A 13,625-nucleotide genomic window follows, 5' to 3' on the forward strand; every position below is an offset into this window, starting at 1 on the left:
TCGATGTAACCTGTGACCTTAAAAATTACTGTGATGGTGAAAAGGAATGTAATGTAACTGTTGATGATAATCATTTTCCTTCGAATATTTGTCCTGGTTTGGAGAATTATCTTTACTTTGAATATCAATGTAATTACAAAAGTAAGGCATACAGAAAAATTTGCAATCGTAAGTATTATATGGGCAGATTATATTTTGCTTATTATTAAAGAGCTTCGGGACAAGTTTTGACCTTAATGCGCAATGGTATGGTGGTCATTTTTATATTATGTACGTTATCAATTTAGAAAAGTTGACACAAATTTGAATTTTCATCGGGTGTCTTCACCAGGCGTGGTTTGTTTATGCAGTTTTATCTCGTATTGTATAATTTAGTGTCTTTTTATAATGTGACATTTAAACTTGTGTCCTAAATATTTTTCATAAGTTTAATGGTTTGGTGAATTTTGTGTTTTTTGTTTGTTAATGCAAACTTTGTTCATGGAAACATATCTTCTTCCAGTCAATTTGATTTATCAAATCTATTTCTTTTTTAAAATCTTTTGGCCATTCTTCTAAAAACACAGATTTCACTTTACGATATGCGCCATAATCACAATTAAAGGAAAAATAATTTTGATTTGTGTAGTTATGGATGTACGCCTGTCAAAGTCGAATCTTCCGAACGAAGGTGTCGTGAATGTTATTACCAAGTATAGAAACTTCACCATTTGCAACAAAGGTGTTTTGCACAAAATAAAGACGATTATTTGTAAACAACTTGGTTATCCTACCGCAGTATCTGTGGAAGGCTCAATGTCACTATCATCTTTGATGCATCAATCGTTTATACCTGGAATTGTCAAATGTGATGCTCGAGTGAACGATTTATCTCAATGTGCTATCACTCAAAATAATGATTGCTCTCAATACTCGTACGTTACATGTAAGCATTCTCATTCAATTTTTTGAATGTATTAACGTATTGCAGGACACATTTGTATGACGTTAGAAAAAGATTTTTAGCGAAGAATTTAAGGAATGAATGTGTTACTTTTGTCTTCTCAACTTACATCTGTCTATTGTTAAGCATCATGACTTACCTCTATCATCAAGACTTACATCTGACATCGTAGTGTCACTGTATTTTACGCTGACTTGGAGAATTTCACAATTCTTCTTTTACATAACAAAAGAAATATAGCATCACAAAATATAAACGATTGCTACTCTTAAATAATAAATAATTAAAACAGGATTGCTGCGAATACTGAGGATTAAATTAATTTTACTCTTGCTACTTCATTTCGTGCTTCAAAAAATGTCCAATTGTCATTCCTCTGCAATACGATTGACGTTCACTCTTTAATGGAATTTAAATCGCTACGGTATTGTTGTTATTTGACAAGATACTTACGGTTTCTTGTCATAGCTGGCTTGATTCCAACTGGAATTTAACCTTATTTAATAAAAGCATGCAAAATCAGTCATATTCTTCCAATATATCTTGTGCTCTTTTTTTTTCTTAAGAAAACAGTTTTTGAATTTTTCAATTTTACGTGAATGGAGAACAATATGAGAGTGCACCATTGCTCTCTATCAAATCAAACCAGTTCTAATGTTATAATGCATTTCAACCAAATCCTTTTCTATTTAAGGTCATGTTTGTGATAATCCTCTATTAAAAAACGCAGAAAAATTCCCAGATTCTTGGTTTACTGCCTTCCCAAAGAGTCGTAGTGCTGCTAAAGCAAGAATATCCAGTGGTAGTTCATGGTGTGCTCCTGCTGCTAATGGCAATCATTACCTTCAACTGAATTTTCCGAGTCTTTATACAGTTAACGTTATCACTATCTTTGGAGACAGTTCAAGTTCAAGCTTTGTAACTAAATATCACTTGCAGACAAACATTGATGGTGTGAACTGGAAATCTGAAAAATCCCAGAAGGTAACAGTAGACTTATCGAATTTGTATATTATAAATTTAAAGGGAAATTTAAAAAAGGAATGAAGTTATAAACTAAGTAAACTTTTAAATTGCTATTTATATACAAACTTGTGTGCAGATGTTGATTCAGTGGTGTAGCCGGCACGCAAAATTGCTGGTTCTATGTAAATTTCAGATCATTATCATTATTCATTTCTTTAGAGATCTATTGTTTTTACAGTTAGTGAGCTCTGAGAAATTTACATATAGCACGACCAAATTTGTGGGCTAGCTACGTCACTGTGTTGATTGTCTTGGTTACTCCTGCACTACGAAGGACTCTTGCATTTGATTATAAAGTTTAAATTGTAGCTATGTGCATGATTTGAAGAGATACATAGACAATGCATAAACTACTCTCCTCTGGACAGCGTTAAACAAACCTTTCTTTTCTCTAACCTTGCTCTGCAAATACACGAAAATCAATTTTTTTGTTTTATTCCAGATTTATCTAGGAAACAAAAATGGTTACAATGATGCGGCTATAGAAAAGTTTTCTGGTGGCCTTAAATCCAAAGCTTTGCGAATCTTTCCATTGAAATTTGTTGGTGCACCGTGTTTACGAATTGAAATTTGTGGTGGAGGTAAGAGGTAGAAAAATATACCAGGTTTACTTTGCACTGTAAGCACTTAATTTTTCAATATATAAAGTTTTTTTCTCTGAGTATTAATTAAACATGAGTTAGTTGACAAAACAGAACAATTTTCCATGAAGGCTGAAGTGTTAGTTTCTTTCTCTGTTGAAATAAACTTATTGAAACAAGCCTTTTCAACATGCAGTTAAGTTTAACACGTGTTATTGGAGAAAAAGCAGAACACTTATTTCACTTAGGGGCTACAAATGGTTCAATTTGTAGATTTTCTTTTATCGTGCAGACTTACTCCCAGACAAACCAACAGATCTCATTGCAACCAAATCTGCATCGACGTACCTCGAGATATCATGGAAACATCCCAAAAAAACTGGTGTAAAACTTGGTACAAATATCTCGAATCCTCTTACAAGATATCTATTGATTTTGCTGAAGGATACTATGATTGTTTTTGATAAAACTCTGGAGGTAACTGACAAAAAACCGTACAACATTACGAATCTTGTTCCTTACGCAACGTATAAAGTTAATGTAACCGCTGGCAATTCTGAAGGCTTTGGTAGATCAACTACAGCTACTTTTAGAACTGCTGAAGATGGTGAGTTCATATCAGTTTTGTGTATACATATCGGCTGTTGTTGCATTGATGGTGTTATTGCCATAGACGACTTTTGAAAGCTCAAATCTTTTCTGGTCGATATTTATTTCAATCATGTTTTTTATACTGTATTATATTTAAGTTAACAATGACAGTGTACACTTGTTAGGACTTCTTTCTAAAGTGTATTTAATATTTTATATAAATCTTTAAAACAAATGTTTTATTTTTGTTTAGTTCCCGAAGGTCCACCTTTAAATGTTCAAATTGTCGCCTTAAGCAGTTCATCGTTATCAGTTACGTGGGAGCCACCAGACAAGAACAAAACAAATGGAAAGATAGTCAATTACACTGTTTGTATTACACATTTGGAGAATGAAACCTGTTCAATGAAGTATATGATCGAGGAACAGCGTTTGGACATAAATAATGTGAAACCAGGGACAAAATATTATGTTCGTGTTTTAGCTTCTACAATAGTGGGATCTGGATGTTACAGCAATGTTACATGGGTATTTACAAATGGATGTAAGTTGTCTATGGTTTATGCACAGGTTTGTTTAAGATGATAAATTTATTCAAGTTTATTTATTTAGTGGCACCTGAACTGTCCACCAAGCAGATTGGAAATACGTTGACTTATTTGTTGCAAAATCCAAATGTGGAATATCGGTAACTATGTATTTTACTAGAGCAAATTATTGTAAAAACTTAAAGGAACTTAAAAGTATTTTTGAGTTTTCGGATTCATGGCTAAGTATAGGACAGTTGGTTTCATGTGGGATCGAGGTAGTCTAAATATCTCTCTGGGGAAAGCTTTGATGACTCGTCGCTTTTCTTTGGCATTGCGGATGCATGCATAACATATATTTTAACCATTAACAAAAGCAGAGGTTATGCATGTATTTTAAAAATGTTTTGCCTTAAATTTGCAGATATTTCTATGTAGTGGCGATGAAAAATGTGGAAGAAGAGAGTCGATTGCCTTCTAACTTTAACAACACAGACTTAGTGACTTATTCTAAGGCCATATCTTCCACACAACCTATGCCGTATATTGCTGCTGTAGTCTCTCGCAGAGACTTTAAGCCTAATTTTATACTTGGTGACGGTGAAACCACAACACGGCGTTCCAATCGTGAAAATTATTATAATGGCCCTCTAAAGCCTGGCACTAACTACAAAATATTTCAGCGCGTTTTCATAAATGATCAGGTGCGACCATTTTATTTACGTTTTCATCAGCATTGATTGCTGTAATTTTTATTCAAATATAAATGTTCACTTCGTTTCAGAGTGATTATTATTCCACTGACTGGAGTCCAGTGGCAGCAACTGCCCAAAAGCACAAGTCTGGAAGATCCATGATGGCAACTAACCAAAGCACAGGTTTGTGTTTGCTTTCAATAGCATAAGGAAGTTTATCGATGTCTAAAGTGCAATGATTCAAGATCTTTGCAAATTTCAGTATAGTAAAATGCCTGAAAATTTTTAACGATGAATATACATTTTGTTTTATGATACAACCGATTTAATTCCTACAAATAAATGCCTTAGTGATTTTGTGTACCTCTTCTCTAATTTCCTTGCGTTCCAAACCTAATTTATACCATAAATAAATCATAAATAGTTAACAGGGATGAATACATGAGGTGTGAGAGCGGTTACACCCTCAGCTTTACAAAAATGATAAAATGATCGCTGAAAGACAATATTTGTTGGTAATGTTATGATTTGTCATTCAATTTTATCTTGTAGACGGTGGAAAAATTGGAGCCATTGCTGTTGCAGTTGTAGCTGCAATTTTGCTCATTATTTTTGTCATATTGGTCATTCTTTTTGTTAGGATCAATTGAAACTCTGCTACAGTGCAGTCAACTGCGTATTGTAGTTATTTGACGGCTACTAAAAGTTCTCAAAAATGGGGGAAGTTGAATTTTTTCAAATTATTAGACGTTTTCTGAAATTTAACGTACTATAGAAGAATATGATTAAGCATAGAATTTTATTTCCTTTTAACTATAAGAGTGAACGAGAGTGAATGATTCTGAACAGTATTTGAAAACAATTTGGAACATAACATCAAATTTTTAGGCTAAGGATGTAGTCAATATTTGAAATAGGATAATAGTTGTAATACTTTTTATCTAAGTACATTAAATAAGAAATAAAGTTAAATTACAAACAAACAGTGGCGTAGCATGCTCAGTAATTTATTTAAATAAGTTGGGGGGAACGGATTTTCATTCATTCATAATTTTGGAGTCAATGGAATATATATGAATATGTACACACTGTCATCTCATTAATTTACCTGACGTAAGAAACAGGGAGTTTAAGTGGATGGAGTTTACTTTGTTACCAACTATATTTGTGTTAGTATAATGTTGCTGTTCTTGTTTTTTCCTGTTTTTGCCTATTATCCCCATTATAATGTTCATTTTAAACTCATCCAAAGTTATCGAGTTAATTGAATTTTCTGATAATTTGATTGCTAGAGTGCTAGGAACAATGTGTTTGGCTGTAGACTAGAGATCAACGAAAAAAAACAGAAATGGGTTTGAAGCTACCAGACAAGATTTTACAAAACAAGAAAAATGCATATGATCTCCCAACACGTCCTTCTCTCCTATAGTTTTTTGTCAACCCCTCTCCTTGTTTTTCAACACTGGCCGGAACACCCACCAAAAGACTGATCTAGGTAGTCGGTACTAAACTTCCGCAACATTAAACCCGTTTAAAATTTATATTTGCGTTCGAATTATGTTTGAATTATGAGTAAAATATCAAATTGTTACAAATACAGAAGTACAAAATATCATTCAGAGATTCTCGACTCTAGATATGAAAAATATAGCCAACCCTATCACGAGTTTCTCCGATTCATTAGTTTTTATTAGTTGGAACACACACCAACGATTATGATGTATGAGCTTTCACTTCATAAGAATATGAGCAGACGAACCCCAAGTAAAACAGTTTCTTCTCGTCATGTAATATCAAGTAGTCTATTGATATCTTCAAGTAATCACGTGTTATTTATAGTTCAGTTGCTTTTTTTGTCCGCCTCCTGCTCACTTAATGTTTATTAAGTTCATCTTTGTCATTCATTTATATCCTATAAACGGTAGAAATGATGGTGCTTTTACAGGTGCAGTTGCTGCTCCGGGTTGGTTTTTAATCTTGTCGTATTGGCTGTTCGTTAGGATCAATCTAAACTCTTGTACTCGAACGTGCAGTAAAATGCGTGTTGAAGTTATTTAACATCTACTGACAACATTTGATGAGAGTGAATTCTTGACTTGCAGTTCAGCCATGTTGGCGGTTTGATAGAAATGAATATTTTATTAGTGTTATTGTTCGCACTAGCCGACGTAGGCGAGCAACATTGTTTGGTAAATCTCAAGAGAATGGTTGTAAGTCTGGAATAGTTCTGAATTGAAATTTAAATTATCAAATGCTCAAATCAAACACTCTGCGGCGACTGCTTACTTTAATGTCTTAATCTATAGGTTAGTTTATCAACTGCTTGCTTGTTCATTAAAATTATTTAACAATGATTGTAATTTGTATAGAAGTAATAAAGAACTTACCTTTTAGAAAGGAAAATCACAACTCAGTATACGTAGGCACTGGATGTACGATTTGGCATTGTGAAAGTGGATTGTATTTTGGAATCATCAGAATGTTCTAACCCACTATGAGAAAACTCAAGTACTACGGTAGTTCTTACCAAGTGTCTATTTAGCTAGTTAAAGTCGCTGATATAATAACTCAAATTTTCTACCCCACAAATCTTTCGATAATCTTCCTCGTGATATAGTCGTTCATCACATGAATTTACCTAACGTGAGAAACAAGGAGTTTTAGTGGATGGAGTTGATTTTGTTAGTGTTAATAAGATGGTGCTGTTCTTGTCCTTTCCTGTTTTGCTCATTGAACTAAATATAACTGGAAGGCTACCTTCGCCCGGAAATTTGAAGCCTAAGTCGACAGTATCGTTCCCAGTCTTTCCACGCTTGTGATAAACACGACCAAAACAAAATATGTCAGTGTTTTAGTCATTTTGACAGCGGATTTTGCAAAAACTATGAAAAAAAACTGGAAGTAAATTGCAAAAATGTAAATTTTCCAGGTCATTTATAGTAAGTTTGATTACGGTAATAGATCAATCAAGCAATCGCCTTTTTAAAAAAAACAAACTTAACAAGCCTCGACAAATGCGATTTTGACATCTTACAAATTTGTATGGTATTTGTTTTAAAATTTCTTAAAAAACGTTGAAACATCAACTAATGACATTAACTATAACAGAACGTTTAGTCATATACAGTATTTATTTGTTTTGGTCACAATTGCAATAAAATAATACTTTTCATAAAAGTGTAAAGTAGATATAACTGGTATCATATTGTTAGTACAGGGCTTAAACTTTATTTAACTGGACAAGGATTTGTAGTGAAATTACTGGAAGTATAATATTTAAACTTCATTATACCTCTCAAACGCCATCTGCTGATGCATGAGTCTCACAAATGCAGTACCATAAAAAAGCTACCTTGTTCCGTTGATGAAACTTCTCCACCCAAAAAATCTCAAAACATCTACAGAAGAAAAAGAGATTTGTTTAAAATAAGCTTCAACAAAAATTGAAACTTGCAACAACAACTGAGACGCACAAAACAAAGGTTGAAACCATGGGTGAAGTTGTCAAGATTTTAAAAGATAAGTTGGTGATCAATTCAAAAGAGGCAGAAAGTCTTTTGTCCACTTTCAATGATACTCAGTTGGGATTTTATACAATATTAGAGATAATTTAAAATGTCCTCGTTCAGGCAGAAGATACTCTGATGAAATCAAAGAATTTGCACTTACTTTATATTTTTATTCTCCAAAAGCTTATAAATATGTTCGATCCATTGTTCCACTACCCAATCCATCTTTGATGAAAAATGGTCTCGTCCATGAAATGTGACCCTGGTTTCATTAAAGATGCATTCCAATCACTATCAAATGAAGTTGCTGCTTCCCAAATTCCAGAGACTGCTGTTTGGTTATTGATGCAATGTCAATGAAAACAAACAATATGGAATCAGAAGATGACCAGTATTCAGGGTTTGTTAATCTTGGAGATACACTCCTAATCATAAAACAGAGAAATTGGCTTCTGAGGCACTAGTATTTTTATTAGTTGGCACCAAAAGTCATTGGAAATGCCCGTTAGGTACTTTTGGTTGACAAAATCAATGGTAAAGACCAAGCATCATTGGTAATACAATGTCTTGAAAAGGCATCAAAGGCAGGTTTAAAGGTATGGTCTGTAACAGCTGATGGTACTGCTGTAAATCTTCATACATTTGAAAGTCTTGGTTGCAACTTTAACGGTACATATGATGAAATGCGGTCTTCATTTACCCATCCAACTACTGGCGAAGATGTGTTTGTAATTCTTGACCCTTGCCATATGTTAAAGCTTGCAAATGCACTGGCCCAACTTGGTTCTTTTAAGGATGGCAAGGAAAACATTATAAAGTGGAGTTACATAGAACAACTTCAAAACCTACAAATGGAAGAAGGATTAAACCTAACAAACAAACTTACTAATCACCTTAACTTTCACAAACACAAAATGAATGTGCGACTTGCTGCACAAACATTGAGCTCCTCTGTGGCAAATGCTATTGAGTTTTTAGACAAATCCGCTAAACAACCAAATTTCTCTGGCAGTAATGGGACAGTGACATTTATTCGCATTATCGACCGACTTTTGACATCCTTAATTCCCGAATCCACTGGGTAAGGGTTTTAAGGCACCTCTTCGGCTTTCAAGTCAGGAAACATGGCAAGAAGTGTTATCATCATCAGCAGAATATTTACTATCATTAAAACCAACACAGCTTCCTCTCAACCAATTTGTACATCTCAGCAAAACATTTGTAATTGGGTTTGTTACCTGCATCAAATCCACTATTTCAATGGCAACACAGATGCTCTCTTCATCCATCAATCCATTCAAGTATCTCTTAACCTACAAATATTCACAGGACCATATTGAACTCCTGTTTTCCTGCATTCGCTCAAGAGGTGGATGGAACAACAACCCCAACAGTCTCCAAATGAAGTATGCCCTTCAAAAATGTTGATGAGAAATGCCATTACTGCATCAAAAAATGCAAACTGTTTGGACTTTACTGGCTGCAACAACCTGATACCACTTTTTCGTACAAGAAAACATTCACCCACATTACATAATCAGTCACAAGAAACTGCTGCCCAAGACACTGACAATAAAATTAATGCAATGGTGCAACATCTCCAAGAAGGCAACAGCGAATTTATTTCGAACGTTATATTTTATATTGCAGGATACATAGTTTCGAAGTTAGTCAACAATTTATCTTGCCCAGAATGCAAACGATGCCTTTGTCCTTTACCAAAATCGTTATCCGTAGATGACCATGATTATACTGCCACAAAATATCATGAAGCTGGAAAAGCGTCAGCTTTCGTCAACTTCGTGAACAACGGTGGTTTACAGATTCCATCCACAGCGGTGTATCGTTGTATAGAGTTCTGCGAACACGTTTTCAAAGCAACGGTGACAGGCAACGACAATCAGCATATTAGTAACAGGGCAAAGTTGAAGAACAGTATGATTATTGCAGTTTGCCAACATTTTAATCTGGAATCGACCTTTCCTCTATTCAGAGATCACGAAGATGGTGTTAACGAGGCTGTTATCGAAGACGATCACAGCACTCAACTGACAAAGCATATCGCAGACAAATATTTCACACTGCGTCTTTTCAACTACGGTAAAAAATATACGAGGGAGATCGTAAATAAAGGCAAAACAAGCGACAGGCACCGACTCAATAAGCTAATCTTGTTTAACAATGAATAAATTTAATGTAAACACTTTATGAATACAATGAATAAACACTTACCCATTGGGATTTTTACATTTGAAAGTTTTCGCCAATATCCGAGCACAATCCTTTGCCATCGGTAAGCCTTCTGGGTAAAAATTATTTGGTCGGCAAGAAACTTAAATTTCCTGTATTAATATCAAAAGAAAACGCAGCAAAACTAAATAAATTCAGTAATTTTCCTTTCTAAAGCTTGGCCAAAACATGTAGTTTATTCGTTCAGACTCTTTACTCACTCCTTCCAATCACGCATCGCGAGGCCGAACTCGCGTGATTTGACTACCAGAAACGCGTGTCTGGAGGTCAGATCACGCAAAATTTTGGCTTCATTTCGTGTGTTACCGATATATCAGAAGGTAGCCTTCCAGTTATATTTAGTTCAATGGTTTTGCTTTATATCGTCATGATAATATTCATTTTAAACATTCAAAATGATCGGGTAAATTAAATTTCCTTAATGATTTGACTGTAAATGCAAGTTAACGTTGTGCTTCGGCTTAGATTGGTGATTAACAGAAAAGAAACATCGCTTTGAAGCAATGACACAAAATTTTACAAGATGTACAAATCATGAAGCGCAATTGCCTAACTGGTTTCAATTTTTGGCTTATGCTTTCATTCCAGTTATTTAAATATTGAGTTCACTGGTTAAATGATGTCATGCAATATGGCGGATAGTAAGAATTTGGATAGTCTTGTGGTTACGGACGAAATTTTGTCATCAAAAAGGTATTGAATTCCTTTTCAATATTAATTGTCAGTTCTTAAATATTTCATTACATTTTTTTTCACTTTGTACTTCGTTGGCGTTAAGTTGACCTTTTGAAATTGACAATCATTAGTCACCATGTTTTGAGACAAAGCCGAATAACAAAGACTCAGCAGACGACAAAATATTCTCCATGCCTGTATTTGTGTGCTATTTGTATTTTTCCTTTTGTTTTTTGCTGATGCGGATCCGAATTAAATTAGAATTATACGTTGTAGTTTCTCTAACTTACATTTATACGAATAAATTAGAAAACCAAGAATCACAGGCAATTTTATATGTAGATCAAAAGGTTTTTGGTATGATCTGTGGTTTAATATTTGATGTCTTCAAGAAGTGAATCTTAGAGTTGAATTCCAGATATCAAAATTGTGACTCGCCTTATCTGATATGATCAATGTAAAAAGTTTTAATATATTTTTGTCTGGTGATTAGTGTCCTTTAAAAAGTGATGTGATGTTGAATTTTAAGTCATTATGTGTTCCAGTCTTTGTGTGGAGTGATTTTTTGTATAATTACAATGGTTGTATAGCTGTATATAAAAATTAAAGTCAAAGTAATCCAGTCCAGTATCTTCATTCCATACTAGTTACTTTTATAATTGTGTGAAGATAGTATTTTTAGCAACTGGTCTTTTGATACTTCTTTGTTGTGCTTTTACACCATTTGTTCATCATTAAATAAGATTCAACATTCAATTACAGGCTTCGACATACCTGCAACAGAACAATAAAATATTCATTATCTTAAAGGAAAAATCAGAAACACGTGCCTACAATCAATACGTTTCTATAAGAGAAAAGTCAGAATCATTCGGATAAAAAGAAATTTCTATAAACATATTTAAATCTCTGCTTTAAATAATTGGTTGCAAATAAATCAATACACTTCTCTTTCATACAAAGTTCATATGTATATGTTTATGCAGTAGCGTAGTCAGCCTGACTTTACTCTCGCTATGCAAATATTTTTTCCATTTAATAAATACGACGAGTTGTTTTAAAATAAATGTGTTTCAACATCTTATGATTGCATCTTCAGTATAATAAGAATATTATGTATATGCATGATAATTTTATATAAGAGTAATATGATGCAGTGATGCAATTATCAGTAGATTATAAATATTAAAATGAAATACTGGTTGGAACTAATTTATGTGTGAAATTACAGAGAGAATATAGTGTTAAAACGAAAAACGTGAACGTTGAGATTACGATTAGTTTTGTTATGGTGAAATGTTTCTTTTAAAAAACCCCGTCGTATTTATTAAATGCGCAATATCAATAGTGTTTTTACGCAGTTGCAGCAAATATTTTTGTGTTTACTGACCGTAAGAACAATAGATTTCTAAAGAATGTCTTTATGAGTAAATGATTTGTTACATTTATTTATTTTTTGTTTCTTAGGATATTAAAAAAGGTCGTATGGTCCGTGATTCATGACATATCGTGGCCGGTTCATGATGTTTCTAAAGATGTTCACAGTATGGTGGAAATTTTATCTAAAGTTGAACATTCACAAGAGCTGCTGATGTAAATAGACCTGTCATTGTTATATGCAGGTAAAACACGTGTGACTCAAATATTAGCAAGTGATTAACCTCGTCGCTCTCGTGGTTATAATTTGGCGGTTTAAGGTCTAAATGAAGATCTCTACAAGAATTTTGCAACAAACACAAAAATATTTATTTTCTTAATCCAGTGACGGAACTTGACATTTTGTTACCTGCAAGTGAAAATTTTCCCAAATGCTTCGAAAATCTGGTCTGTAAGGACGTGTGGCTTAACCCACGTACGAGGCATTTCAGCTGCGTTCCGTTTATCGCAAACGTTCACTAGCCTCACGTGTGTATATTTTTTATCAAATCTTTGTTTTCAAAAATCTTTTTCAAATCTTTGAAAGTTTTTTACAAATCTTTAAAACCTTTAAAATGTTTTACAAACTTCAGTTTGAAAGAATTTCCTCTTCTCACGATTCATACAAACTCTCCCTTAATGAGAACCTCATAGTCAATAGCTACAAGTCTTCACTTATCGACAGTATAGTAAAAATACAGTAGAGCAAGTCCATTGAATTTTTTGTGCTACGTATATCTCATTGCGCGTATGATTACTATATTGGCAGCTAGTAAATTGATTTTTTGAGTAATAGGAGTGCTGAGCTGGCTAACGGCAGTCTGTTATCTAATTATATGTACAGGAGCAAGTTTGTTAGCTTTGATTTTATTTGAATGTCTGGTTTTATTTAATGATCCTTGGTTAAGGCTGTTTCTCCTTTAGGTGACTGGCATTGTGCATATGTGTTGCTATACGGGCCGAGAAGACTAGAAACCATTAAAGAATCTTCGTGATCACGTGATCTTAAGAAGAAGTGGATTTTGTACCTTTAAAGAATGCGGTATTGTGCCGATATGTCTATGGGTTGATATCATCTCAAAATCTCCTGTTGAGTAATTTCTTTCAAATCAACACTGCAGTATTTCCTTCATTGTCATCGAGACATTTAAGTTTATACGCTAGCCAATTGACAATTTTTAAAAAAAGATTTGTATTTTAAAGATTTGATTATTTCTACATGGAGAAATTGCGCGTTTTCGATTTTTTACAAATTCATTTCGATGAAAGCATGCGTATTGTAACTTTTTTTTTAAATGGCGAACAACAAATTTTTGCTTTTACTTTTGCTTTTCTTGTCTTTCAAAAACAGGTAAGCAATTTTTTTATCATTTAGTGTTTACAAATGTTGTATGTTTAAAGTTTTCATTCGT

At 33.6% G+C, this 13,625-nt stretch overlaps 2 protein-coding genes and 2 long non-coding RNA genes across 11 annotated transcripts in view; 3 read left to right on the top strand and 1 right to left on the bottom strand.

Annotated features, from left to right (window-relative positions):
* Positions 1 to 13,625, top strand: part of LOC124452269 — a 99,725-nt gene that overhangs the window by 41,811 nt on the left and 44,289 nt on the right. The window lies entirely within an intron of this gene.
* Positions 1 to 13,625, top strand: part of LOC124451619 (receptor-type tyrosine-protein phosphatase U-like) — a 69,499-nt gene that overhangs the window by 34,926 nt on the left and 20,948 nt on the right. For 4 of the 8 annotated variants that reach the window (XM_047002231.1, XM_047002236.1, XM_047002237.1 and 1 more), the window contains 9 exons: positions 629 to 925; positions 1,638 to 1,927; positions 2,412 to 2,550; positions 2,843 to 3,157; positions 3,395 to 3,685; positions 3,754 to 3,829; positions 4,093 to 4,372; positions 4,453 to 4,546; positions 4,916 to 5,093. In XM_047002231.1, the coding sequence (XP_046858187.1) occupies positions 629 to 925; positions 1,638 to 1,927; positions 2,412 to 2,550; positions 2,843 to 3,157; positions 3,395 to 3,685; positions 3,754 to 3,829; positions 4,093 to 4,372; positions 4,453 to 4,546; positions 4,916 to 5,013 (1,880 nt within the window). In that variant the 3' untranslated portion in view covers positions 5,014 to 5,093. Of the gene's footprint in view, positions 1 to 628; positions 926 to 1,637; positions 1,928 to 2,411; positions 2,551 to 2,842; positions 3,158 to 3,394; positions 3,686 to 3,753; positions 3,830 to 4,092; positions 4,373 to 4,452; positions 4,547 to 4,915; positions 5,094 to 13,625 lie in introns of those variants that run through there. The other 4 variants (XM_047002235.1, XM_047002239.1, XM_047002232.1 and 1 more) reach the window with 3 other exon arrangements.
* LOC124451641 lies at positions 9,472 to 10,179 on the bottom strand. Its single transcript, XR_006950587.1, has 2 exons — positions 10,105 to 10,179; positions 9,472 to 9,967 (listed from the first exon to the last, which is right to left on the bottom strand). It is a non-coding gene; the product is annotated as an uncharacterized LOC124451641 (long non-coding RNA).
* Positions 10,494 to 13,441, top strand: LOC124451643. The gene is made up of 3 exons (XR_006950589.1): positions 10,494 to 10,815; positions 12,265 to 12,419; positions 13,138 to 13,441. It is a non-coding gene; the product is annotated as an uncharacterized LOC124451643 (long non-coding RNA).

The sequence above is a fragment of the Xenia sp. Carnegie-2017 genome, unplaced genomic scaffold (assembly GCF_021976095.1).
Source record: "Xenia sp. Carnegie-2017 unplaced genomic scaffold, XeniaSp_v1 HiC_scaffold_24, whole genome shotgun sequence".
Lineage (NCBI taxonomy): Eukaryota > Metazoa > Cnidaria > Anthozoa > Malacalcyonacea > Xeniidae > Xenia > Xenia sp. Carnegie-2017.